Raw genomic sequence first — 26,291 nt, 5'->3', positions numbered from 1 at the left:
GGCTGCCCAGAGCAAGGGGCTTCAGTGCGCTACAGCGAGGGGCGGTCGCGGGGGGACGGGGCACTCAAGAGGGCACCAACGAGCACAGGAGATGGGAGAGGGAGAAAGGAGGAGGGGGCGGGACAGGAAGGGTTGGGGTGCAGCCAAAAAAAAGAGGGAACAACAAGTAAAGACAAGGAAGTGCGTGGAAAGAGTGGTGGGCGACGGCACTTTGGAGTCACTTTCCCAGAGCCTCGCTCGCACCCCCGGATCCTTCGGCTATGCTTCAAGGTGAATGGATCTGGGTGTCGGTGTATTTCGCAGAGAGTAAAACGGCTCAAGAGCTTAACTCATTAGAAACAACCTAGATGCAGCTGGGCTGCCTGCCTTTCACCTTGGTCCAAGGTCCTAGCAGGACCCTGCAGGAGAGGTGCTGCTCTGAGAGGCTTGGGGGGGGGTTCCCTGTACTACCTTTGGGAGTACTCTTCCATTTACAGCTATTGGGGTTGGTGGGACAGTGTCTCAGTGGGTCAAAATAGAATGGGCTTCACCACATAAGCCTGAGGGACCATTTCTACACACAGCTGTAAGAGGAGTTGTGGAGTAGAGGCAAGAAAACTTCGAAAATTCGAAATAGTCCCAAAAGATTTTAGACCACATGCTCACCATAAAACATGTTAATGTTTTAGTCTGAAAAACACCCTGAATGAACCATTTTCAGAGAGAGTATTAAATGGAATCACAGTTTGTTCACAAATGTTCTGATAAAGGCATGAAAAAAAAGAAAAAAGAAGCTGCCATTTCAGCTTCTGGCAGTCATAGTGCTAGCGTGAAACGAGAGAAGGCATAGTGCTCTATTTGGTCCCTAGCGCTTCAGGATTCCACACAGAAAAATGGAGGACAGTGACCGAGGAGGACATGCAACAACAAGCCATCTGGCAGGTCTGAAGCTCCGCCCTCCAGTTATGATTGACAGGTTGATAAGCAGATCCTTTGGTCTGAGTCGCATGTAGTCTGACAGATCCTCGCTGAAGCCCTAATCTCAAGACACTTCTATAACAGCTCTAGCGAATATGAATATATGTGGACTTTGTTGTCAGAGCCTTTAAAAACGAAGCTTCTTTGTAACTATAATATTTTTTTTTTTAAAAAATAATTTCAAATGTTATGTTTGTTACAATTATTTCCAGAAATTACTGGAAGCAATGAAATCAAAATAGTGCAAATGCACTTGCCTTTTATGGCTAACTAAATTTGTTTACATCATCAAAATGAGTGAAGAAATTTTCTCTTTTTCACTCTTTTTCAATGGTTACATCATTCAGCTAAAACATTGTTACACAGGAGATAAGATTATGTAATTCTCTGTAGGCACACATTCCTCTGTTATGTAAACAATGTAGAAGATTGCAGTGAAAAAAAAAACATGAACCAGTATATTAAGAAAATTGAATATTCAAAACTTGTTCATTAATATCATAATAACAATACATAATTTGTAATAAAATATAGCAAATTGTGCTTATTAATTTCCAAGCCCTAGTTCAAGAGTTAAAAGTCCTCTCTGAAAGAGAAAGAGGCAGACTCTCAGACAGCCTGAGTACCATCGGTTTTGTGCTGTGTAGTGATGGGTATTGCCAATGATGTCAAGAGGAACTGGAATGGTAATGTAAGATGTGAGAGAGGGAGTTTCCAATATGGAGACCCTGATCCGTAAAAGGGTATCATCCCATTAGGTATCACTGCAGTTTGCACATAAACTATAAAAATTCCAAAATACAGGGAGACCATCATGAACAAGGAAGTGGGTAGAAAGTTAATGCAAACTGGCAAAGTGCCTATGACTGAGGCACTGATTTGTAGCCTACATCAACAATTATCTCAGAGATGCTCGATAATATGGAAAGAAATGTTAAAAAAAGAACAGATTAAAAAGTGTGAAAAGAGCGGCCTTGGTCCTAATTGTATAAGCCCGGTTTAAATACGTCAGATTGGAGGCCTTGATTCATTAGGATCTGGTAACGAGTGTAATGCCACTTTGGGTCTGGCCCGCTGCTGATCAGCTCAGCTGGCAGGGTGACAAGTCTGCCAAGGTTTCACTTGGAGGGCCTGGGCAGTGAGCTCCAAGCACAGCCAGATACAGGTTCCATAACTCTAGTTCAGAATTTTGCTTGGAGTGGCTTCAGTGATGTTCCCCTCCAGTGTGATGACAAATGCGAAGAGATGATCAAACAGTAAGACCAACAACAAAAATAAAACTGCAACTGAGAAACCTGTGATCTGTCTTAAATGACTGTATGTTATTGACTTTCCTTGGAGTGCGGAAGACAAGTATGCTACCATTAAATGTAAATTAACTGGGGTTTGCACTTTCACCATCATGGCTGATTTTTTTAATGCTACCATTGGAGAGTGCTGGGCTCAACCTGAAGTCATCTCACTCCACACCCCCATTGAAGAACTTGTTAGGGTTTATCCCCAAAACTTCATTGCACATTTATTTCCCACATACGCTGCCTTAATTTCACCATATATTTGACTGGTATACCACTTTATATAGTAGATCATCAAACCTGTTTGAGTCAAAAGCTTTGTGGAAATATATAAAGTGAGTAAATATGTTCATTATGTTCATTATGTTCATTAACGTCTCTGGTATTGCGTAGACATGGTCTCGGCACGAGCATGATTTGGTGAAAAGCTGACCTGAATTTTACTCAAGATGTTGGTTTCATTAAGAAACAGCAGAAGTCTTGATTGTCCCCCACACATATTCCTTGGTATTTGTTTGGGGTATGATTTGTCTTGAGGGGAATGGGGTTCTCTCTCTCATACACACCTCTCCCTCTGTCTCTTGTTCTCCCCTTTTTCTTTCTCTCTCTTTTCCCTCTTCTCCCTTTCTTCCCCCATATAACTGCTTAGCATTTTCTCATTGGCACCAGTCTGTGCCAGTTAGACAGAATGCATTTTGCATATTATCTAACTTGCTGGCCATAGCTCTACTTTTTGACAGTGCCAAAATCCTGGGCAGTAAACAAGGCCTTGTATCATTTTACTTAATCAAACACATTTCAGATAAATTATATTACATTACATTATTGTCGGTTAGCAGGTGCTCTTATCCAGAGTGATTTACATAGGTTACAGTTTTACATATTATCCATTTATACAGCTGGATATTTACTGAAGCAATTCTGGGTTAAATACCTTGCCCAGGGTTACAACGGCAGTGCCCCAGTGGGTAATCGAACCAGCAACAGTTTGGTTACGAGCCTTGCTCATTACCGCTATGCCACAATGCCGCCATTTTCAGATGAAAACGTAGATTAACCAGGTACATGGCAAAATGGCCAACTGTTAGATTCCCTCACTGTGAAAAACTTGATTTTTCCCAGTTCTTCAGTTGTCTTGTTGTGCTGTGAACTCCATCATAGGAACAATGCTAAGGTAGGAACCTTTGTCTTCAGGGTCTCGGGATTCCTTGCCTGAGTCACACCTACACAGATCCCTCAGAACTGCTCTGGAATTCCTGGAGCTGGAGCTGGAGTGCCTCCCTCAAGAAGTTGCCATGGGGAATAATGAGCTGCCAGGGGGTATGGCTAACATCACTGCTCCACCTTTTCATTCACCTGTTATAGGAATGGGGAATATGCTGTGTTTACTGAAGCTGAGTTGTCTTTCACAGCTGTCTTTTGTTTGTAATCCCTAGTTAACAGCTGGCTGAAATAAGAATATGGCAGGTGATTTCATTTCTCATGGATGTTCTCAGGCTCATATTTGAATAAATGGACAAGGTGCACCCTGGGGCAAGCATTTTAACCTGTTGCTAATGAGGAAAGTGTAATCAAAGGCTGAAAAGCAATGCGTTCACATTCTTATGTAATAGGACACACTCACAGTTGGTGGTAAGGAAGAATGACAGGGAGATTGTGAGACAGTCAATAGAAGATTTAAGTACAATAATCCTGCCGGTTGCACCCACCTCCACCACCCCCACTCAGGCTCTTTGCCATCTTAGAGTTCCATCCCCACAGAAACAAGGTCTACAAGCTTTAATCCCAGTTCATCCTCCTCTTTATTAACTGCTAAGTGCAGCTGCTTTAAGTGTTCTGGCCTGCATACCTGTGTACAGAGTTCAGGAGTTTAACTCAGTATGACTGCAGCCAGTGGCCATTCCATCTTAGAGAGGCTGCACGACTGCTTTGGAACTGAAAGTCTTAGATTGCAGGAACAGATCTTATTTAGCATTTTCAATGCTATTTGTATTTGCAAGACATAGTCAGCAGCAGATACTTTGCAAAAAAAAAAAAGAAAAAGAAAAAGAAAAGAACACATAAATAAGCCTCATTCCTAGTCACTTCATCAAAAACCAGTGCCCTTTTTGTTATACTTGAAGTCTTTTTAATAAGGGAGAGGATTGACAGTTAAGGATGCCTGTTCATGATCGCCCTCTTCTGGTGAGAACTCACTGATGCATCTGGTCCCAGAACAAGCACTCCGCAAAACTTCACTGATTTGTCCTCATTTTCTTGCTGTAAAACACTGAACAAGATTGTCCTAAACTACATATGATGGAACATCGGACGCTATACTGCATTTTTGACACTGCCATCTCTGGTGCAGAGGTGCATGAACAGGAGCAGTTAATTCTAGTTTACAGTTGTCTGGCTGTGATTCAGGGAGACAGACAGTCTGAATGAAATGGCCATTTCGTCATTAACCCGCACCCCCCCCCCCCAGTTTTGGCAGGCATGCTTGACAGAGTAAAGGCCTCAGGGACAGGGCACACATCAGCCTCAGGGCACCTGAGATGATCATCCCATCAACAGGCAGACTAAGAGAAAGACAGTATGGTCTCTGTGTGCCAGAGACCTCCTCTTGACCAGAGTCTGAACCAGGCTGTCCCCAAATGCCCTGTTCCCAAAATGCAAGCTGGGGTGTGTGACCAGAACTGGGACCCAGAGCTGAGCTGACCCAAGGCTCACCTATGGGCCTGTTCAGGTAATCCAGTCAGAATTAGAGCTGGCTGCCGGCAGCACACAGGTGACGTGACACTGCAGAGCGGTAAAGGTGACCGCAATGACAGCACTCATTCCAAAAGGCAGCCAACTCAAAGTCTGCGCTCTTGTCCAGATGACATATAGTCCGACAGATCCCCGGCTGCAGTGCGGCCAATGTGGCTGAAAGGAAAGAGAAAATATAAGGCAAGAACAATGTAAGGTGCAACTCTACCACATCCCTTTGCTGATATTTTCTGCGGTGTGAAAGTAGCATGGGGCACCATGAGAGAAGGAGACAAGGCAAAGTAAGACTATATGTTGGGCACAAGTGTAATATTTCCTGTCACAGAAAACATTGTCTCAAAAGACAATCATGCCACTACTGTTGTATCCTCCAGCGTTGGCTGTGAAATCACACTGAATGATCTGCTCTGCCCCCTTTATGCCTTTTCTGGCAATAGAATAATGGGTGACAGCTCTACAGAGAGATGCAGCGTAAGGCGTGATGTCACCTACCCAGCTTTCCTACACCTGTCCTTTTACATTCACATTTACATTCATTCATTTGGCAGACGCTTTTATCCAAAGCAACTTACAAGCGAAAGCCATACATGGAGTCATAATATTAGAAGTGTTGCATTTTCCTATCTGTGAATTTTACATTAATATAAGGGCAAGCACAGGAAAACTGGCAACATGCCTTCAAAATCTAAGGGGTAAAATACAAAATACTGCCACCTAGTGTCAGTTTTATGTGAACGTTTTTACACGCGACACGAATTGGTGTGGTTAAGACGTTCCCCGCAGCCCGACCATTCACGTGCAGCCAGGGTGAAAGTTTACTCTGTTGCCATGTAGAGGCAAAGTGAAAAGAGCAACGCTTCTATTTTAATTACTGCTGTTTGTCCCCACAAGGCACCGATCTTTCAGGTTTCCCAGCTGTCCTGCAACCGTCAACACTGTCAGAACTGGAGCGGGAAGATAAACCTGTTCCGCGTCGACTATGATAAACTGAGAGAGTTAACCGTCTGGCTGGCACTTCTGGGTTCTGGAAGGCAGGGATGAATGACCATTACAAGAATTACCAGAGAAACAAGAGAAGCAGCTTCTGGAGTTTGCATGGAAGTTTCTATACTGTTGCACCCGGAGATTCATGTTTCCTGGACTGAAAATGAACTGAAAATTCACCTCTGAAGAAATGCTTTCTTATTATCATAATTTACCATGTGTCCGATTGTAGTTTTAACTCTTTAAAAGACCGTTAACAATTTTAAACCTTATCTATGGTAAGGTGTTTGGTTGCATATACCTAGGCTAGCATGCACTAAATAGATCACCTTTACAGGCACGATATATAAATATTTGCTATGTCCAATTGTTTGCACTGACAATCACTTTATGCCGCTGTACTTGATGATTCATTTTGCTTGTCTCACATTCTTGTCAGTCAGGAAGCCCGGGAATCTACGCAACAGTGACGCTTCCTCATTCCAGTACATATCATTGCAATCGAGATTTTCTGTCTTTTTTCTCATCATAGAATATATACATGCCAAATTGTTATTGTGACCCAGCGTGCAGCTTTTAATGCATGTGAGTCAAGCCTTAAAAGTCACTTAAATATACAGTGAAAGAATACTTACAGTATGCTTTAAATTTCAGTTTCACCTAACAAACTACAGTGAACTAACTCATTTATAATGGCGCTCTGAAGAGATGCTTTCGTGGTTCGTGGTTGTTTGTTTCTTGTTTAAGGTAGTTTAATGTCCACAATATAGAATTATGCTGGTTTACAGTAGCAGGATTACACAGTTTTACTGAGTTTTTGTATGTTGACAAACAAAATACTACATAAGCGACATGCTGCACAATTTATTGTTTTGAACAGTAAATGAGAGTTATTATTATAAAGAATCATGCCCCAAGAGTTAAGTTGCATGATTCTTTATACAACTGGCTATCTTTGATAATGGCTGCTATTGTTATTATTATGAGGAAAATGAGATACCAATACACCTACAGATAAAATCCTCCTTAAGACAAACCCTTGCTATGTAAGAAATTTCTCACAAAGTTTTTACACATCCACTTGGCTTCTCAGCCAATGAGTCTTGTCATGCCTGCTGCTGAAAAAGAGGCTGGCTGTAATGAGACCAGAATTCTAGACTTCCTGATAAGTCAGACCGAGATGGAATGATGCAGTTTCTGTTTACCAGTGTAAAAGGCCCTTAATGCTGGTCAGTGGGTATCCCAAAAGCCTGCCTCATCTCAGTGGGTGGGAAATGAGCAGTCCTTTTTTAATTAACCCTCTGAGTGAGGACTAATTAAAACAGGAGTCCCCTATGGTCCTTAGTATTGATTTTACCATGGAATTGAACATTCAATGTGTTGAGCACTGATGTTGTCTTGGCAACCAAGAATGGTTAAAAGAACTAATCTAATTTTTGGGTGTAATTGAACCAACTGTTTATCCTTCTTTCTCTGCATTATAAATGTTAATCATAAACTGTGCATGTTAAAGAATAAATGTTGTAAATGTTAATATAAATGTTAATATGTTAAAGAAAAAGAGAAAGGGTTGTATTTTGCAATTTATTTCCATCTAGCATTCTCTTTCATCTGACTTTTATTAATTATTGCTCTGATTCAGAAAATTGTTAGTCTCCTGATGCCAATGCTGTATGAATCAAAAGCCTTTGGACTAAACCTTGGAGTTGTTCAAACAGACAGTGTTTATATTTGACTTTCCTTGAAACCATGTGATCTGATTCCTCCTTTGGCAGGGCTTCTCACTACAAAATGAATCATGTGATCAGAAATTCTGAAAAAGAAAGCCACCAAGGCAGGGACCAACAGACACAGACAGGCATGGACAGTACAGGACCTGGCCTTTTGTTCTGACATTAACCATAAGATCTTTACCACAGAGAGCCGGACATGGCTGCCTATCACTCTTCTGCTCTGTGATCTTGCAGAACCCTGGCATACAAAGTGGGTTTGTGAGCTCAGTGGAGTATACAGAGTATGAAAGCTTGTCCTTTATTATTTATTTATTGGTAGATGCTGTTATCCAGCATGAATTGCAAGGCTTACTAGAGCTTGTAATATTTGACCATGGCAGGGAGAGGTAGCGAGTCAAGGTTACAAAGCGGCCAGCTTGTTTAGGATATGGTGTGAAATGACACTCTAACTGCTGGTGTACCAGAGAAAGCTGTGATAGCTAGCAATAGCCCTGCTAGAATGAGCAGAAGACTCGTTCATATCATTCCTCTCCGTGATAATATGATACTCCACATGAAATACTCAAAAAATTCCATTGTAATCCACTTTATTGTTTGACTAGAATGATGCAAAATGATTCCACATCAGAAAATACATGGCAATAAATAATAGGTGGCTCCCAGGTGTCCTGTCCAAAATTCCCAGGCAGGCACTTTCAGTCTGCCCATCTAATAATCCCCCAATTTCACTGGCTAAATAATTCCTTCCCTCTCCACCTAAAATGATGTGTGATGAGCCTTCTGGTGCAAAATGGCTGCCATGCACCTTGCCATGCAAGCATGGCCGTAAAAGTATACCCCCACATCCCCCGCAGTCCAAATGGGCCCTGTACCTGCCTGTCACAGCTATTATGATAAGAATAAAAAAAAAATGTTTTTATTACTTTTAAAAAATTACAATTACATAGGGTGCACATCAGAGCCAATATTGGCGTAAAAATAAAACTTCGCCTGCTCTGTGCTGCAGGAAAGGGGGGGCCCTCACATGTTTGCGCTATGGTGCTGCATGCAAGTGAGTGCTACACATTAGTTGAAATGAGTTCTACCTGCCCATCCCAGCTTCACTCTAAAGCACATTGAGAATCTTGAAAGACAGAATATAAATATAACGTATAATACTAACTATTGGTAGAAGTGGCAGTGGTGGTATACTTCCTCGTGCGCACCCTGTTCCTGCTCTAGCCAAGTCAACTTTATCTTAATTAGTTAATTTTCCATGAATGAAGAGAGGGTGAAAGGTAAGAAAATATCTAAAAAAACAATCAATAACAATCCCCTTTTATGTAACTCAACGTTTAACAAAGTTAAGCAATCCTAATTGTTCTCTCTGTGCAGAATTTAGCTGTTGCCAATGGTAGCGTCTCCAACAGCAGGAGGAAGTTGGCTTTACGTAATGTGTGTGTCTTCTTTCTGTTCGGTGTGTGAGCATCTGATTGGTGGATATTATTGACACATTGAAATAAACTTTAATCCAACAAGGAATGAACTGATATGCAATGTTTGCCAAAACAGCGTGAGTGAACCCATCGCCAATTATCAGTACAAATGAAAGATTGTCATATGGTAATTAAACGATGGAAGACTGTCCGACTATCTCACAGACTCGTGATACATAATAATAAATCCTCTTTTCAACGACAGAGTCCTCTTAAATAATGATTTAAGAACATGCTATAGTGTAGTTACAACGCTGTGGTTTATTGCTTGTTATTGCTGAGGCACAATCGTGCAATTAAATGAATAGCTTCATTTAATTCATAGAGGACTGGTCCATTGACAAACAGCTCCATGTTTTCTGTGTTTTGAATTTAAAGCAGTTTAATTTTACTTTCCCTGTGTAGTTACGATATACATTGTATACATCTATGCATTTTAGAACACAATATAAATTGGGAATGTAATTTCTGCCCACTACAGTGCATGCCCTAAACGGAGAATTTAAAAGCTCCCTCAAAACAGTCTGTGGGATGACCGCACCAACAGCAAACATGCGTTGATGAAAAGCTATTACACATAAAATTATGCTTAAAATGTTTTAAAAATTGTATTGCACTCATTTTCTCTCCGCGCAGAAATAAATAAAGCATTATATGATAATTGTATTCAGTGTCACATACTTTTCTACGAACAATGCAATCTCGCGGGATCAGCTATGCCTACACCCTGCGCGTGATATGTGACCACTTCCTACGGTAACTCGTGGTCTCCTTTCATTGGTCAAGGCACGGACCAATGAGCGGTAGCCATCTGTTCAGCAATATAACTCTGAAATTCCCCCTCATCCTTTGCAATATCAACCAAAGGTACCGGGCAACTGTATCAAAAAAAAAGAAAGAGGACAATCATGAAAGTTGCAGTAGTGTTATTCTCGGTATTTTTCGCCGCATTCACCGTCGACGCTGCCGTTTATTTTAAAGAGCAATTTCTCGATGGAGGTAAGGATGCAATGTAATATCGACGTTGTTTCAGTATGCATTCACTCTCTTCAATTACACCACTTAGCTAGACGACGCTAGATGGGTGGCTTGCTAAGTAGCCTACTGATTAATATTGGCAAACTTGTGAGATATATCGTGGCAACATGCTTGATTAAATATCTTATTAAGCATACAGCCATACAAAAGATTGTTTCTAATATAGCTAGGTAGATATTGCATCAAGTTTGCGGGCTATGATCACCTTTTAACTAGAGTCTGAATGATTCCGTCTGTTTTTTTTTTTCTCACACGGGGTTACCCAAGATAGGTGTAGTTATTATATTCCATGTATATCACCTATATCAGAATGTTACAGTGATCTGACAATCGAATCATCTCGACCCATTAGCTTGTTAGCTTGCTAGCTAGCTAGCTAGACTCTGTAGATAGCTGTCTTGCAATTATGGTAGCCAATTAACTGCTGACTAAAGCAAAAAAATGGGGTACATTTCTGTCATGATATCGATTTTACATATACAGTAGGTAGCGGTGATAGCCACATCAGAGGAGCACAACTTTAAGAAGAACAAGGCGGAAATGCTTTCTGTAAAAAAAAAAAAAAAAAAAAAAAACTTGGGTAAGCAAGCGCACAAGTGCTAAGAGTTTAGTACTCCAAGCTGAAGTGCGCTTTACACAAATGTTTCAATGTTGAATTTATTTAAAAGATCGTTTACTTTCGAACTTGTCTACGCTATGCCTCCAGATGTTTCCTTGATTGACAGGTTGTGGTTCCATCAGCGTCTAGGTAGCCTGCTATTACGAAGTAAATTATTACTTTGTACCTGAGAGGTTATGGGCGTTTTCTTCGTTTTGGAGTTCTGTATAATATTACTTACATAAGGCAGTGCAGCATCCGAGACATACTTTTTTTGCGAATCCTAATGTGTATCTCTTTCCAGATGCTTGGAAGAGTCGCTGGGCTGAATCCAAACACAAATCAGATTATGGACAATGGAAGCTGACTGCGGGGAATTTCTATGGGGATGCAGAAAAGGACAAAGGTGAGCATTGATTAGTGTGTCCATTTATCAGACATTTACTTTGTCTCATGAAAATAATGTTGGCGAGCAAGCCTTTGATAACTGCCTGGGTCTGCTACTGCAGGTCTGCAGACGAGCCAGGACGCCCGCTTCTATGCCCTCTCCGCCCGCTTTGAGCCCTTCAGCAACGAGGGCAAGACTGTGGTGATCCAGTTCACCGTCAAGCACGAGCAGAAGATCGACTGCGGGGGTGGCTACGTCAAGGTCTTCCCCGCCGACCTGGACCAGGCCGAGATGCACGGAGAGTCCAAGTACTACATCATGTTCGGTGAGTTCCTGTGTTGCTGTTCTCAGGGAGCCCCACTACACAGATGCTGCACAAGCTCTGTACAGATTCACCGATGCATGGCTCAACCCACTCATTGTGCTTGCTGGATCAGCCATTCCACAAATTCTTAAGATCAGTGCATCTGAAAAATGCTGCACCCTAAATATGTGGTGTAGTGGTGAGGAACAGGGCTTGTAACCTAAAGATTGTCGGTAGAGTAGTACTATTGTACCCTCAGGCGAGGTACGTAACAATAGCCTTAGTAAGTATCCAGCTGTATAAATGGAGAACATGTAAAAAAGAAACTGTTAACTATGTAAATTTCTCTGGATAAGAGGGACTGCTAAGCAGCTGTAATTTAATGAAGATCACCACTTCAAAGACTTTCTGCAGGAAAGTTTGAGAGTGGGAGTTCAGATGAGTAACTGCATAGGTCTTTACAAATGAGCATGTCTGAGAAATTTCTGAGTTGTGTTTTGGAATGTAATAGGTATTTCCTCTTTTTATCTCACCACATTTTCACAGGGCCTGATATCTGTGGATACAGCACCAAGAAGGTCCATGTGATCTTCAACTACAAAGGCACAAACCACCTCATCAAGAAGGACATCAAGTGCAAGGCAAGTTGTGAAGTGACGATTACCTTCTCAAAAAAAAGAAAGAGGGGACGGGTGGCGTCTGTCTGGTCCCAGTTCTAGTTCTAACTCATGGGGCTTCTTCATCTTTCCCTCAGGACGATGAGCTGACTCATCTCTACACCCTGATCCTGAGGCCAGACCAGACATACGAGGTGAAGATCGACAATGCAAAGGTGGAGTCCGGCTCCCTGGAGGAGGACTGGGACTTCCTGCCACCCAAGAAGATCAAGGACCCCGAGGCCAAGAAGCCCGAGGACTGGGACGACAAGGCCAAAATCGACGACCCCGATGACACCAAGCCAGAGGTGCGATCAGCTGCCGCTGTTGAGTTCAGCAGGCTTATCCCTCAGCTCTGACGCTGTTACCAGACTGTTTGCTGTTTGTGTCCAGTGCACACAATGTGATATCAGGTCAGTTAGGGAAAATCTTGCATCTCGGTTACACTAGACCATTGTTTAGGTGTCTTTGTTTGCAAAGCTTGATACTAATGCTTTCAAGGGATCGGAATAATGCAAAGAGTCCTGCAAAAGGAGAAATAGAATATGGGTGTTGCACTAGCACTGTTGCACTAGCACCAAAGTCCCTTATATAAAGGGTAGAAATATGCTAATCATAGCAAAGTGCAAAGGTATTCAGTTTCTTTTACCCTTGCATCATAAAGAATCTAATTGAATCATTTTACAAGGGACTCGCAGCCTTTTGCACATGATCTCAGATCAATTTATTTGACATGCATTTAGAAAATAAAAAATAAATCTTAAAAACTACTTTTACAAAGCATAATATACAGCATCAAAAACCATGTTTCCAGTAAGGCAAATAAAAAAAAAACACCATATTTGAAACTATTAACTATAGGACCGTGGTTTTTTGAAAATGTGTTTTAAAATAGAATAATTATCAATAGGATTAGCAAAATACTATTCTGTAATTTCCCACCATAAATCCTCTCTGACATTTTTGTGAGGGCAGTTTGTGTCATTTGTGAGGAAAGCTCAGCACCAGTTGCAGCCCAACAGGGCTAACAGCTCTTTCTATTCTATTGGACTATAAGCAGCCTAACGGTCTGGCTTTACTGAAGACAGTTTGCTGCTCCCTTTCCCTTGAGTGGAGGGTGTTAGAGGCATGCTGCCTGTAGTCCAGGCGATCTGTACAGAGGTCTGGTCTGGTCTTCTGCTTCATGTCTGAAGTGCTGCAACGTGTTCCTTCTGTAATTGTTTCAGGACTGGGACAAGCCAGAGAACATTCCAGATCCTGATGCCAAGAAACCTGACGACTGGGACGAGGACATGGATGGAGAGTGGGAGCCACCCATGATTCCCAACCCAGAGTACAAGGTGAGGTGCAGGAGGGCGGAGTCAACCTCCCTGAGCCCTCACTGGCTGGCAGAGAAAGACGAATGTCAGTCCTGCAATGGGAGCTTTTGATTTAGTGATAGGACAGTCAAGGCTTCAAGAACCTCATGGTGGGTGGAGCTACTATGAATTTGCTTTCTGTTTCGGTCCATGGTGTTTTGCTAGTGCATTTTACTTTCATTTTATATTGCGCAGATATTTCACTGGAGTTTAATGTGTAAAGGGAAAATTAAATTAAATTTGAGGCCTTGTACCTCAGCACTTCAGTGTAGAGGTGTTCTATTGTGTTAGTATGGAAAGAGAAACTCTGGAAGGATGATGATGTCATGTAACTGCTCATGTTAGGTCTAATTGCCAGGTTGAAAGTATTGTGCTCAAGGACGGTGTCCTTTTTCACTCTGCAGGGAGAGTGGAAACCGAAACAGATCGACAACCCCAACTACAAAGGCGTCTGGGTCCACCCCGAGATCGACAACCCTGAGTACCAGGCCGACTCCGCCATCTACAAGTTCGACAACATCGGCGTGTTGGGCCTGGACCTGTGGCAGGTGCGTGCAGACTCCAGTGAGAGAGCGTGGGGGAAGTGTTGGTGTCAGAGACCTGTGCTTGATTTCGCAGTTTGTGAATGCATTGCCTTATTATCCACAGGTCAAGTCTGGCACCATCTTTGACAACTTCCTGATCACAGACGATGAGAAGGCAGCGGAGGAGTTTGGGAAGGAGACTTGGGGAGTCACCAAGGTGAGGTGCAGCTGGAGCATGAGAATCAGCTGGTTTTAGTGCCTTTCACTATAAGCCATGAGTGTTTATCACCAGAAGGTTGCAGTTGGGGCACTGCTGTTCTCATCCACTTATCCCAAAACGCTGTTTTCTCTATCTTTTTTTACAAAAAGGACCCGGAAAAGAAAATGAAGGAGGCAGCGGAGGAGAAGAAGAGAAAGGAGGAAGAGGAGAAAAACAAGGAGCAGGACACAGAGGGAGGGGATGAGGACGAGGAAGAGGAGGAGGAAGAGGAAGAGGAGGACACCACCGACGAGCCCACAGCAGCTGAGGAGGAGGACGAGGAAGACGAGGAGAGGGAAGAAATGCCTAAAAAAGATGAGCTGTGATGTGGCCCAGACAGCGGGTGTCTCTGTCCCCCAGTCTGTCCTGCTCAGGGAGACCACAGCCTTGCATCCTTACCCCAGAGGGATGCACATCTATAAAAGTCCCCTCCTTGACCCCCTGTTTACTGGGGGAAGGGAGGTGGTGTTGTCAGTCATGGCAGGTTTTTATTAATTCTCACACAGTCCCTAAGTGGGTGGGGAGGGAGGGCGGGGCTTGCAGGTAGCAGGGTTGGGGGGGGGGGGGTAAGGTGGTATATTTCAGGGTTATTTATTTTTTGTTTTCACCTGCCCACAAAAGGCCAGGTGTGAAAGCATCCAGTGAGACTGCAGGTGATATCTCTACTGCTGCAGACTCTTCCTCCATCAGTTGTCATCATCATCATCCTCATCATCTTCACCAATGAATCATCTCATAGCTGCAGTGCGTTCCCTGTGTTTTTGATTTCTCTGTGTATGTTTTTTTTATTTGCTGCGGGAAACAAGTGAGGCATATCGGTTGCAGAGTATTTGCACTTTTTTTAGAATGTCTGTTCAGCTCTGTTGAGAAGTATATTGCCTTTCACAATGTTAAACCCTGCTATATTAAAAAAAAAACTTTTGCAAACATGAGGGCCAAGGTTGCAGTGTGCGTGATTAATTGTGATCAGAAGTCTTAACCCAGGATCTTGCTGTCATTACCATTGTATCCCTGTGATTGTAAACGTGAAGGATTCTGAAAGGGTTTTTTATACATTTGATGTGATAATCAAGACCATGTCTCCGAGTTACTGGTTAATGCTGCACAAAATTGTCCCGTCCAAATATGTTTTTGTACTGCATCTTTTTTCTTTTTTTTTGTTTCTTTGTCCAATGATAATTTGATAGTTTCTTTTTTACAGTACGTAGTGTTTAATTTGACATGCCCATCTGTTCCCTGCGTGAGTCTCGGTAGTGTGGGATTCCTGTGGATGTCTTTGAATGTGTAAGAGGGGAAATGTCTGCCTTGGTTCAGTATGTGTTTTCAAACATTAAAGGTGACTTATTCTTGAAAAGAATTATTTAGTTTGTGTCTTTTCTCTATCAGAATTGCCTAAAGGTTACTGAATGTTTAAGTTGAGGGCCATATATTCTGACCAATTGAGCTTCCTAAGTTTATATATTGACTAAGCAGAATGAGGCTGTTCTTTGACATAGGAAGTTATGCAGTGTGCATTTTGAATGATAAAGCTGGATAAACTTAAGTGTTGCAGTTCAGTCTCAATCAGTCTTCAGACTTTAGGTTGTTTTCTGACTACAGAGAAAGTTGAGAATTAAGCCAGATTTCATTTCAATACTGAAAGTTTGCACCAACACATTTATCAATGTGGGGATTTCAGGCTAATCTTTGAAACCTTCTTTAAACACCCCTGCAGCCAGTATCTGTTCATGCATTTTTTTTTATTAATTACTGCATATAACTCCTGTAATGTGCATTGTATTTCCTACATAAATGTTTTATTGATGTTGTTCTGAGATTAATAGAGTTAAACATCACATATGGATTCCATAAATAAGATTCAACAAATGGAATCATGCACTCCTTGAAGTCCTCTCTGATATTTGGCCGTAGTATAGATACTCTGAACACCTAATAAGACAAATTTGTAACAGATGTGAATTGATGCTAACTTAAAGAAATTCAGAGCGGTAAAGTGGAGTAACAAATTTAAGATTATTCAGACAGAAGATGTGGTGGCCTGAAAATATTTACCAACCAGGGAGGACGTCAGATAATGCTGTTCGTGTGGCGATAGGGATAGTCAGAGTCATTAGGGATCACGTCAAACCAACACGTAGGACAACAAGAGGTGCCACCAGGTCACGCTTCTAGCATTAAACGGTTTCTCCAAACGAGGGCGCTCCAACATCAGAAATCAAGAAAGCACCGGTCGAATCAGATACTAGACCACTTTCGGACAGAGCCAAGACACCGATGGCCTGTTATGTCTCGGGAAGGTGTTCTACCGTATATCACAGGACAAGACACAAAATACTTCAGTCTGTTCTGCTTAACAACCAAATGCGCCATCAATCACTTAGTTGTTATGCGTTAATGTGTTGAGCAACAGTGTACAAATATACGATGAAAATCGTAGCTAGTAACATAGACTAGGAACCGTGACAAAATATACTTTCGATATCTACATGGCATGAGAGCTTTCCTGGAGGAGCCGGCTGGAATAACCAGGCCCGATGATTGCTGGCTAGCCAGCGTCTTTGTATTGGAATGTATTTCTCGGGGCTTCCTGTGGGTGTTCGTCCAATCTGGGGGCGCGTTTCCGTATTAAGGGTGTGCGCGCTCCCGTAGCGGCAGGAAATATGGCGGCGCTCATGTCTCTCACACAGGTACAGTAGCTGGTTTGGTCAGTATGTTATTGGGAAACGGGTTAAAAACCAACAGCAGCGTTGTGTATGGTGAAGGAAATTTGTTTGTCATCAGTCTGTCTTGGAGATGTGTAAAATAAAGAGACTGAAACCTTTCACTACGCTCTGATGAAAGGTTATACGAGGGGCAAGGCCCTATTCCTATGTGACGAGATAGCTAACGTCATATTAGTTAGAAATCAGACTTGCCCTTTAATTTTAGCAGTACCTAGCAAGTTAGTTTCAGTCGATGATCGAAATTACAGTAAGTACAGAAACTCACTAGCAAGATGGCTACTTGGCCGACGATTGTATCGAAGTTACTCAATCTATTCCGGCTAACGTAATGTTATGCCGACGTCGAAAGACAAGAAGCTGTCGGTCTAGCTAGACCACTAAGCTAAAATCTGTCCTCTCCAAGATGCTCAGCTGTGTCGACAACAGGTGTGGTTTGCGATGTTCAGTGTACAGGACGAAAATGATGTTTTGGATTAATTGTAATCCATTGGGTTGGCACTTTGTTTTCGTGGGGCAACATCGGAGATAAGGAGATAATCGCTCTGTCATTCACGCTTTTTGGCAAGCGAAAATAAATCATGTGTGGAACTTGGCAAGTCAAATAGCTATATTTATAGATAAAATGTTCGGATGCCATTGTTATAGTTACAGTGTACAATTAGTTTCACAGGTAGACAACTAGCTGTCTCCACAATTTAATGTCAGCGCGAATCCAAACGCGAACTGCATTTCCCCCCACATATTAATGCTGTTTTATTGGTGGGTTGATCAGATGCGCAAGAAGATTTGCTAAGTCACTGAACAGAGAGGTATGTTTGGGGTGTATCGCTTGATAGATTTTTTCGAAGGCGCAGGTAGTGGTTCCCGAATACAGGGCAGCTAGTGATGTTGACATAGTGTCGATGTTTGATAATTTCGCACAGCGGATACTGGCCCAATACATGTTTTGAACAAACGTAATTATACTGTTTTGCTATCCAAATAGCTATTTTTCATAGTTCAGTTGTACAGTAACAAGCATCGGTTTCATAGACAAAGCTCAAGCGCCGAGAATGTTGCCATTTTGCTAGTTTGCCAGCTAATCCGGTTTACACCTCTCTCGGGCTAGCGAGCTACTAATCCGAGAATGCGCCCCGTTTTAGGGAGACTGAGGGATACACGCACTGTAAGGCAAAGGTGATTGCCTGTATTTTTGCGAAACAAACACTGTCATGATGACTTGAATGGAGATTTGTGGGCAGTTGCTCCAGTCTGCTTTAGTCTGAGGGAAGGTTTGGTGATTGATTTTTGCGCTATTTTACTGATTTTCTAAGAACACGCCCTTCTGGAGCGCCTGCATAGTCAACATTTTTTACACATTCATTCATACACCTGCATATGTACTTGAGCAAATAAAACGCACTCCTCCGTCACCCTGCGAAGGGCGTGTTCTGTGATCCAGCTCATCCTGGACGTTCTGTCGCCGTCTGAAATCTGCTTCGATTGAGACAGATTCAGGAAATGGTCGTTTCGCATGCAAAGCTCCCAGGCAGATGTGGAGGAAATGGAAGCAGGGGGATAGTAGTTCAGAAGCAGTTCAGAAGAGGTGATTAACCGTGGGTTGTGGGGCAGTGGTTCTAGATCTTGACACGCAGCTGGAATGCTGCACGGCTGAATCTCACGCGCGCCCTGGAACAAGGTTCTGAACCTCAGCTGGGTGAATACATATTCAGCCGTGTAAATGGATAAACGCGCGACAGACGCGAGTGACAAGAGCATCTGATAAATAGAAGGTGTGAATAGTGTAAGGTAAACGGCAAATATCACAACATCCAATGACTAAAACATATTGGAGGGATGGCAGCCAACAAAAAACGCGTGTGGTGCTGTGCTGTTTCTGTATTAGCCGCTCAGTGGCTTAAACTGTCATTAATCAATGAGGGAGTCCGCAGGGAGGGGCTGCCTCCTCAGTGATCTCCCCCATTAAAAGCCCCTGCCGTTTTTCTGTGCCATTTAGCAATGATTGTACTGCAGGGAGCCCAAGCGTGTGCTGTGTGTGCAGCCGTGAGAAAATAGACGTGGCACTGTTCAGTGACTGCCCACTCCCTCTAGTGGTGAAATCACGTTACTGTAGTACCTGTACTTGTGAGACTTAGGAGTATGTGTTCTATCGGAATGGCTGAACAGATCCAGTGCATCATTGAGGTAATATGAAAGCAAACACAATACATCAAATAATGACATAATTTAGCACCGTAAGAATTTGGTTTTGAATGGTCTCGTGAAATTGGGTTTCTGCATTTTTCCTTTCTGTTACTGAAGTGAAATTTTTAGTGTTATTTCAGTAATGTGTATTTCTTTCTCCCTGCAGTTGTCGAGTGGAAACCCTGTGTATGAGAGCTACTATAGACAGGTAAGGTCCCACCTACAGTCCCTCTCTCTGTGCTGGAAGCTAGCTGTGTGCGTATGTGTGCATCTTCAGCGTGGTGTAGGAACATTTGTGTGGAATTTGCACTTGAGTTTGCATGTACGTGTGTGTTTGCGTGCGCGTGTCCGCCTGTGAGCGTGCATGCACTTTAAGAGCATCTGCTGATTGCAGAGCCAGTGGCTGTCATTCTGTTGTGTCAGAGATATAACCCACGGCACCACCAAATGTCATTCGGTAGCTGTTTTAAACTGCGGCGGTCAGACCGCAATCAGGCAAAAAACTATTGCTTGCATGCACAAGTACTGTTTGAAAGCCATGTGACCTCTCAGCACGAGTCGTCCCTGATTTGCGCGCGGTGCAGAATCACTTCCCGTACTGAAACACGAGAGGCCCTGCCCGAGTGCAGCGTTTGTGCGCAAGGCGCAGTGGGATGATGTGTCATGCTGTGCCCCCCCCCCCCAACAGGTTGACCCAGGAAACACAGGGAGGGTGGGCCCCACTGAAGCAGCGCTGTTCCTGAAAAAGTCAGGGCTCCCAGACGTCACCTTAGGAAAGGTAGGTGCGGCCGGTCTTGGGGGACAGAAAAACTCAAGTGCATCTCTTATGCAGCAGGCTACACAAGCACTACATTGTCACAGAGAATAATGAACGCATAGAGTAAACTGCCTGGGATTTGTAGTGGAGTCAGACTGTGGGATCCTTCAGGACCTGAATACACTGATGTATGCAGGCTGTTGGGACTAAAATGGGTTGGATGGTGCTTGCTATTTCCTTTGTTCTTTTGTGTGCTTTCAAAACATGCTTGACAGTCCCTTTGTGAGAATAATAATAATGGGCGGTTGGGCACATAAACATTGATTATGAGTCTGTATTACTAAATAAGCCAATGGCATCGGGCTTTTTTGCATGTTCAAACTAATTATCCCATGTACATCAGAACATTGAGTGAAGTGTCTGTATAGGAAGGGCTCACACAGAGGATAATAATCAGATTGTAAAAACTGAAAATGGGAAAAGGACTTCATGCTAAGAGTCTTTTTATTGCATCATACTGAGATGCTGGAAAAGCCTTTATTTTTCCTGCACTTGATTATAGAGGAAAGGTGCCAAACACCAGAGTAATGTGTCTCCTCTTATCTTTCGCTCTTGCACAGATCTGGGACCTGGCCGATCCAGATGGAAAAGGCTTCTTGGACAAGCAGGTGGGTCCAGCGGACTGTCATGATGTCTGCTTCTCCCTGGTGTGATACGTGTTAGCTCCAGCAGCCCCCCTCCATTCAAGCTGATCTCTGATCAGTCATGCTCCTCTCCTCTGCAGGGATTTTATGTGGCATTGCGACTTGTGGCCTGTGCCCAGAGCGGCAACGATGTCAGCATCTCCAGCCTCAACCTCACCATCCCTCCTCCCAAATTCGTGAGTACCGCCTCAGCGCCCTCTGTTGGCTCCTTTGCCTCAATGCTTCATGTCCCAGTTGCACCTGTTCTGTTCAGTGACGGGATACTGTCTGCTGTGTTTGTGCTGTTTTACAGAAGGACACGAGTAGTCCATTGCTAACCTCAACATCCTCCTCAAGCGACTCTCATTGGGCCGTCAGGGTGAGCGCTGAATTCTGTAACACATGCTAATCTATAAAGAAGTCATGAGGTAATAATCTGACAGTAATGTAAATAAATGGATATTTCGACATAAAGATTACCACAAGGTTTTAGGAAAATAATTATATTTTGCAATTTTTGCAGTAGACAAAAAATACACAAATAAATAAAAGGTGAAGAAATTAAATGAAAATAAAGGGAAAAAATATCTAGATTTTTGGGGAATCATACATATTTTTAGCATGCCACATTGGGTTTTTGAGTTGCTCTGGATAACATCCGCTTCAGAATGAATAATGGTAACAATCCTCATGTTTTTCCTCTGGCTGCATTCCATTCCTCTGCTCTCAGTCAGAGGAAAAGGGGAAGTTCGATGGGATTTTCGAAAGCCTCACGCCGGTGAACGGACTGCTGTCTGGAGATAAAGTGAAACCAGTGCTAATAAACTCCAAACTACCTCTGGACATATTGGGAAGGGTGAGTGTGCCTGCGTCCCTGTACGCCCCATGCCCTAGCCAGCTCCCAGTCCCCGCAGACTGTCGCACTGGGGAAGTCCAGTGTGCTGACATACACATGAAGACACTGGACAGGGAGCACTATGTCACCCTGTTCATTTAAGCATTAATTTGTCCTCTTATTAATATTTATTCTTTTAGGTTTGGGACCTCAGTGACATAGATAAAGATGGGCACTTGGACAGGGACGAGTTTGCGGTGGTAAGTTTGCATTGACGTTGGCAATGTCTACATAGATGTAAATATCCTGAATATATTCTGGTAATTAAGACTATGACTTTCAAATATTCAAATATTCAGACTATGATTTTAGTCATGCAGATGTCTTATTTAGATAATCTTTACCAAAAAACCCAGGGACATGAGGATGTGGGATATTCCTCTTTTAAATGGAATATTGAGCCATGTATAGGCCTTACACTGAATATTCCTCCTGTAAGCCTATATCTGTGTATGTCCACTGTTTTGCAAAGAATCCTGGGTCATCATTCACTCTCTAGCTGTCTGTCATGGCTACCCAAAAAGCTCACATTTGGAGTGAAAAAGGAGACAGGTGGTCAAAGTATCCTCAAAGTTCATGCACCAGTGAGCATTTTATGAGCCACTCTGTCAAGTACGATGATAAGCAGTAATATTTGGGGTTGCACCGTACAGGGTTTATTTTGTAAAGTGTGCCTCTAGGGCTACAGTACAGTGCAGTGGTTCAGGGACTGGGCTTTTGACCAGAATGTTGCAGGTCCAATTCCCTAGGTTGCGATGCTGCTGTTGTACCTGGGTGGGAGGTACAGCGTGTTAACCTGAACTCCTCCTGAAAATATTCAGTTATGCTGATTGATAAAGGCTGTAGAAAGAGCACCTGACAGGAAATAGTAAGAATAATTATATTAATCAGTAGTTTTAATACAGCTTGTGATGCCTATGTCTTGTTTAACAGAATGTAATGGATTTCCCTCTTTCTCTCGGTCACCCAGGCCATGCACTTGGTGTACCGGGCCCTGGAGAAGGAGCCGGTCCCCACCACTCTGCCCCCCTCCCTCATCCCCCCCTCCAAAAGGAAGAAGACGGCGGGGACGCTGCCCGGCTCTGTGCCCGTTCTGCCCGCCAGCCCTCCACCGCCCAAGGACAGCCTGCGTTCCACCCCCTCCCACGGGAGCATGAACTCTCTCAACAGCGCGGGCAGCCTGTCGCCCAAGCAGTCCCTAAAGTCCGCACAGGTATGCAGGGGATGGGGGCGTGGCTTCTCTGCACAGGTACACACAGGTGTGAGGGTGTGGTCTGTCTGCACAGGTATACAGGGGTATGAGGGTGTGGCCTGTGCACAGGTATGCAAGCCGTGAGGGCGTGGCCTGTGCACAGGTATGCAGATGTTTTAAAAGTGCCCTTTATCAACCCGTTGCAATATCATCACTGGCTGATGTGTGTATCTATATACTATATCTTATATATTTATAGCAACATTTTAACTTTCCCCAGTTATTTTCTAGGTTTTGCCAAAATAGGTTCTGTATTTTTTACCCAGTTTTTTTACGTAACGCAACATACCGTTTTTTACCTAGTGCAGATACTTCGCCATGTGTGGTGCCCACTTAATATCACAGACTTGATTATCTGAAAATGAATAGAGAAGCACACATGGAGTGCCAGAAGCCTATTTGGTGAGAAGTGAATCTCTGCTTTGTAGCCCATCTTGAGCTGTCGGGTGGCATAGCCGGCATATTTCTGCAAACCTTTGTTTCCTGTCTGCTCTTCAGACTGTTTATGAGTGCTGCGGGAGGGAGCCGCTGCCCCATCCACATTCCTGGCAACCCTCAACAACCAGATAGCGGGCCGATTTCTCCCCCTTTCTGAAGGCCACGCATATTTGTGGTTCATGAACTGGAATCAGAGAAGAGAGCCGGGGCTTTATTAACTGTCCTCAGTGTCCGTTTGCCAGCGCCTCCTGGCATGAGACGTGCTCCTGGGATTTTGTGGACAGAGAAAAGAATTCACCTTCATTATGCTTTGTGCAGGCGGTTGTGAAATGGCCATTGATGACACGCCTATCCAAGTTAAATGGTGAACGAATGACTGAATGAATATGAATGCAGGGAGTGTGTGTGTGTGAGGGTGGACGTGACTGTGAACATGCATCTGTCTGTGAGCCTATTTTTTAAGGACTGTTGACTTGCCAGCTTTGTAATCTAATGCTTTCTCCAGGGCTCTTACAGGTACTTAATAGCTTTTTTTTTTTGGTTCCAGCCGGATAAACAACATCTCAGCTGAAAGATTTAAATCAGTGATCTCCTTTTTTTCATTGACCAGTCGTGGATGCTCCTCAGACCTTTTGAAATGTCTTTTAAACAGGCAGCTCAATTGAGATTGCCCTTCCTTGAAAGTGCCTGCCTGCTGATTAGGTGGAGCAGATGCCCACAGGAACTGTAATCGCTAGAGCACCCTGTCTTTACGTCTTGTTTTACCTTTACGCTTGAGCGTGAGCATTTGTTCTGTTCTTGCAGCCCCTGGTGGCCTGGGTGGTACCGGTGGCAGACAGGGGGCGGTACGACGAAATCTTCCTGAAGATGGACACAGACATGGACGGCCTCGTCAGCGGGGGCGAGGTCAAAGAGATCTTCATGCACTCCGGGCTCCCCCAGACTGTGCTAGCACACATATGGTGAGGGGGAGAGAGGGCTTTGCCTTTGGGCCGAGAGCACACTCAGCATCCATTACCCATCATGCATCACTCAGGACCCCATATGTACACTCACTCTTGTACATGTGTTATAAGATTGATTTTTCCAGCTGATTTGAAATAAGGAATAATAGATGTGTTTTCATGTAATGCAAAGAAGAGAGAGCCATGGAGAGAGGTACTTTTTTGAAAAATACTGTTAGCCATTTTTGTTTTATGCATTCACATCTTGTTTATTCTTTGCTGCTGGCTTTTTCCTGTCACGTTACACTTTCTGTCATATATGCATCATATGTAAGATTTTTCCAAGTGTTTCTTTGAAGAAATAATACATTTATTATTACTTTTTTATTTTCAAGTAATGGGAGCCATGTAAGGGATTACTTTTTTTTGAAAAATCCTATTGGGCATATTTGTCTTATCCATTGATATTTTGCTACTTGGTGTCTCCTGTCATGTTATAAACATGTTATAAAGGAAGAAAAAGAACTGTGTCACACGTAGTTTGCTGATTCAGACTGCCACTGAGAGGAGTAGAAAATGCTGGTTGCTGATTGGACGTTTGCATCCTGTGCAGGACCCTGGCCGACACCCGGCAGATGGGCAAGCTGACCAGGGAGCAGTTCTCCTTGGCCATGCATTTAATCCAGCAGAAGGTCAGCAAAGGCCTGGATCCCCCGCAGACCCTGACCCCTGACATGCTGCCCCCATCGGAGAGGGGCACCCCCGTCCCTGTGAGTATCCCAAAAATGCATTCCCCCCACCATCACCACAGTTCAACATCCTATGCTCATCAGTCTGTTTCTGTAGAGTTTAGGGCTGTTGCGCTCAGATTGCAGATTCGTGATTGAATGATATGAAAAAACAGGAAAAATTCATTTTTAACTAATGTTGCAAAATTATTCCTGGACCCCCTTTCTCTCCAGTATGAATCTGTAGTTCTCTAATTTGTTTGTGTCAGAGCATTGTTAGGTTAAGTTGAGACTGAAATCCTCTCTATCCATCTGACAATCAAGATCTTCTTCTGTGTAAACGCCTAAAGACTCCAGGGGGCAGTCATTTTGTGCTGTGACATGCCAAAGAGTAAGGCTTCATGAACTCAACGTGTGGTTCACTTACCATCTGCTGTCAGTCACTGACTCTGAACCAATCGGACGACTTCATAGTAAAATACTAAGATTGGCTCATATCAGTGAGTCACTGGTAATGCATATTTGCACCACCACCCATTTTGTGATTCACAAAACTTCACTCTCAATTCACTGCTTTGTCATGCATACTGAATAAAAAATTAAAGCACGCTTACTTTTACGCTCTCAGTGTCTGTGGTCATGGAAAGTCATGGAAAAAGTTTTGTAAGAACCAAAAAAAGTCCTACATCATGAATCATCTACAACTTTTGCTTGAGGTTTTAAGATCCACAATGCTCACGGCAAAGGCTGACAGCAGAAATTGGATCTCTCTGACTCTCCAAATTTACAGGAAGAGAGAGTAAATAAAACTAAATAAGGTGATAGGCTAAGCGTCTGCCCAGTTATGATTCGTCAGGTGATTTGGAAACAGTGAAAGAAAGTTTTGTGAATACAGGCCCAAATCAAGCCAGCTACAGTGCTGTTCAGAGCCAAGATTTTTCTCACCCATTTCCTTACACTGTATTGTCATGTTCGTACTTAAAATACGGTGTGAACTGAAATGACTGGCTCTGTCTGCCATTCCTTCTGAGTGAGTGTGTGGTGTTCTTTCCTGCTTCTCTCTCCTTTCCTGTCCTTTCTTTTCCTTTCCATGTTCTTCTCTGTCCTTTTCTGTAGAGTCTTTCTGGTTACATGACTCCGGTAGGATCTGAAATGGCCGCATTAGCTGAATTTCGCAGAGTGAGTAACTGCTGACCGTTTCAGGGGACGCGGGTGTTGCACAATGGCCCCCCCTTCAGTTAATCATGCCACTGTTTGCATTTTTTTCCCTCTTTTTTGTGTAGAGAGGTTTAAGAAAACTTAAGAATTTCGCCAGTAATAGCAAAGTACTATGAATAGGGAGCCCCATTTTTGAGTGCTTGTGTGTA

The 26,291-nt window shown here is 43.2% G+C and overlaps 2 protein-coding genes across 2 annotated transcripts in view; both read left to right on the top strand.

Moving 5' to 3' along the window:
- The first annotated feature begins 9,999 nt into the window (after positions 1 to 9,999).
- On the top strand, positions 10,000 to 14,832 carry LOC118795462 (calreticulin-like). Its single transcript, XM_036553938.1, has 9 exons — positions 10,000 to 10,194; positions 11,136 to 11,237; positions 11,341 to 11,544; positions 12,070 to 12,164; positions 12,278 to 12,487; positions 13,406 to 13,519; positions 13,942 to 14,085; positions 14,186 to 14,278; positions 14,431 to 14,832. The coding sequence occupies exons 1-9, from the start codon at positions 10,104 to 10,106 to the stop codon at positions 14,644 to 14,646; spliced, it is 1,269 nt and encodes a 422-aa protein (XP_036409831.1). The 5' UTR covers positions 10,000 to 10,103; the 3' UTR covers positions 14,647 to 14,832.
- Positions 14,833 to 16,963: 2,131 nt separating this feature from the next.
- LOC118795517 (epidermal growth factor receptor substrate 15-like 1) overlaps positions 16,964 to 26,291 on the top strand; it is a 32,258-nt gene continuing 22,930 nt past the window's right edge. The window contains exons 1-11 of the mRNA XM_036554053.1: positions 16,964 to 17,007; positions 19,394 to 19,435; positions 19,916 to 20,005; positions 20,605 to 20,652; positions 20,769 to 20,864; positions 20,981 to 21,046; positions 21,398 to 21,523; positions 21,703 to 21,762; positions 22,533 to 22,775; positions 24,057 to 24,214; positions 24,810 to 24,966. Coding sequence (XP_036409946.1) covers positions 16,981 to 17,007; positions 19,394 to 19,435; positions 19,916 to 20,005; positions 20,605 to 20,652; positions 20,769 to 20,864; positions 20,981 to 21,046; positions 21,398 to 21,523; positions 21,703 to 21,762; positions 22,533 to 22,775; positions 24,057 to 24,214; positions 24,810 to 24,966 — 1,113 coding nt within the window. The 5' untranslated portion in view covers positions 16,964 to 16,980. The remainder of the gene's footprint in view (positions 17,008 to 19,393; positions 19,436 to 19,915; positions 20,006 to 20,604; positions 20,653 to 20,768; positions 20,865 to 20,980; positions 21,047 to 21,397; positions 21,524 to 21,702; positions 21,763 to 22,532; positions 22,776 to 24,056; positions 24,215 to 24,809; positions 24,967 to 26,291) is intronic.

The sequence above is a fragment of the Megalops cyprinoides genome, chromosome 20 (assembly GCF_013368585.1).
Source record: "Megalops cyprinoides isolate fMegCyp1 chromosome 20, fMegCyp1.pri, whole genome shotgun sequence".
Classification (NCBI taxonomy): Eukaryota; Metazoa; Chordata; class Actinopteri; order Elopiformes; family Megalopidae; genus Megalops; species Megalops cyprinoides.
Note: the sequence above shows the minus strand (reverse complement) of the source record. Positions and strands in the feature narration are given on the sequence as shown.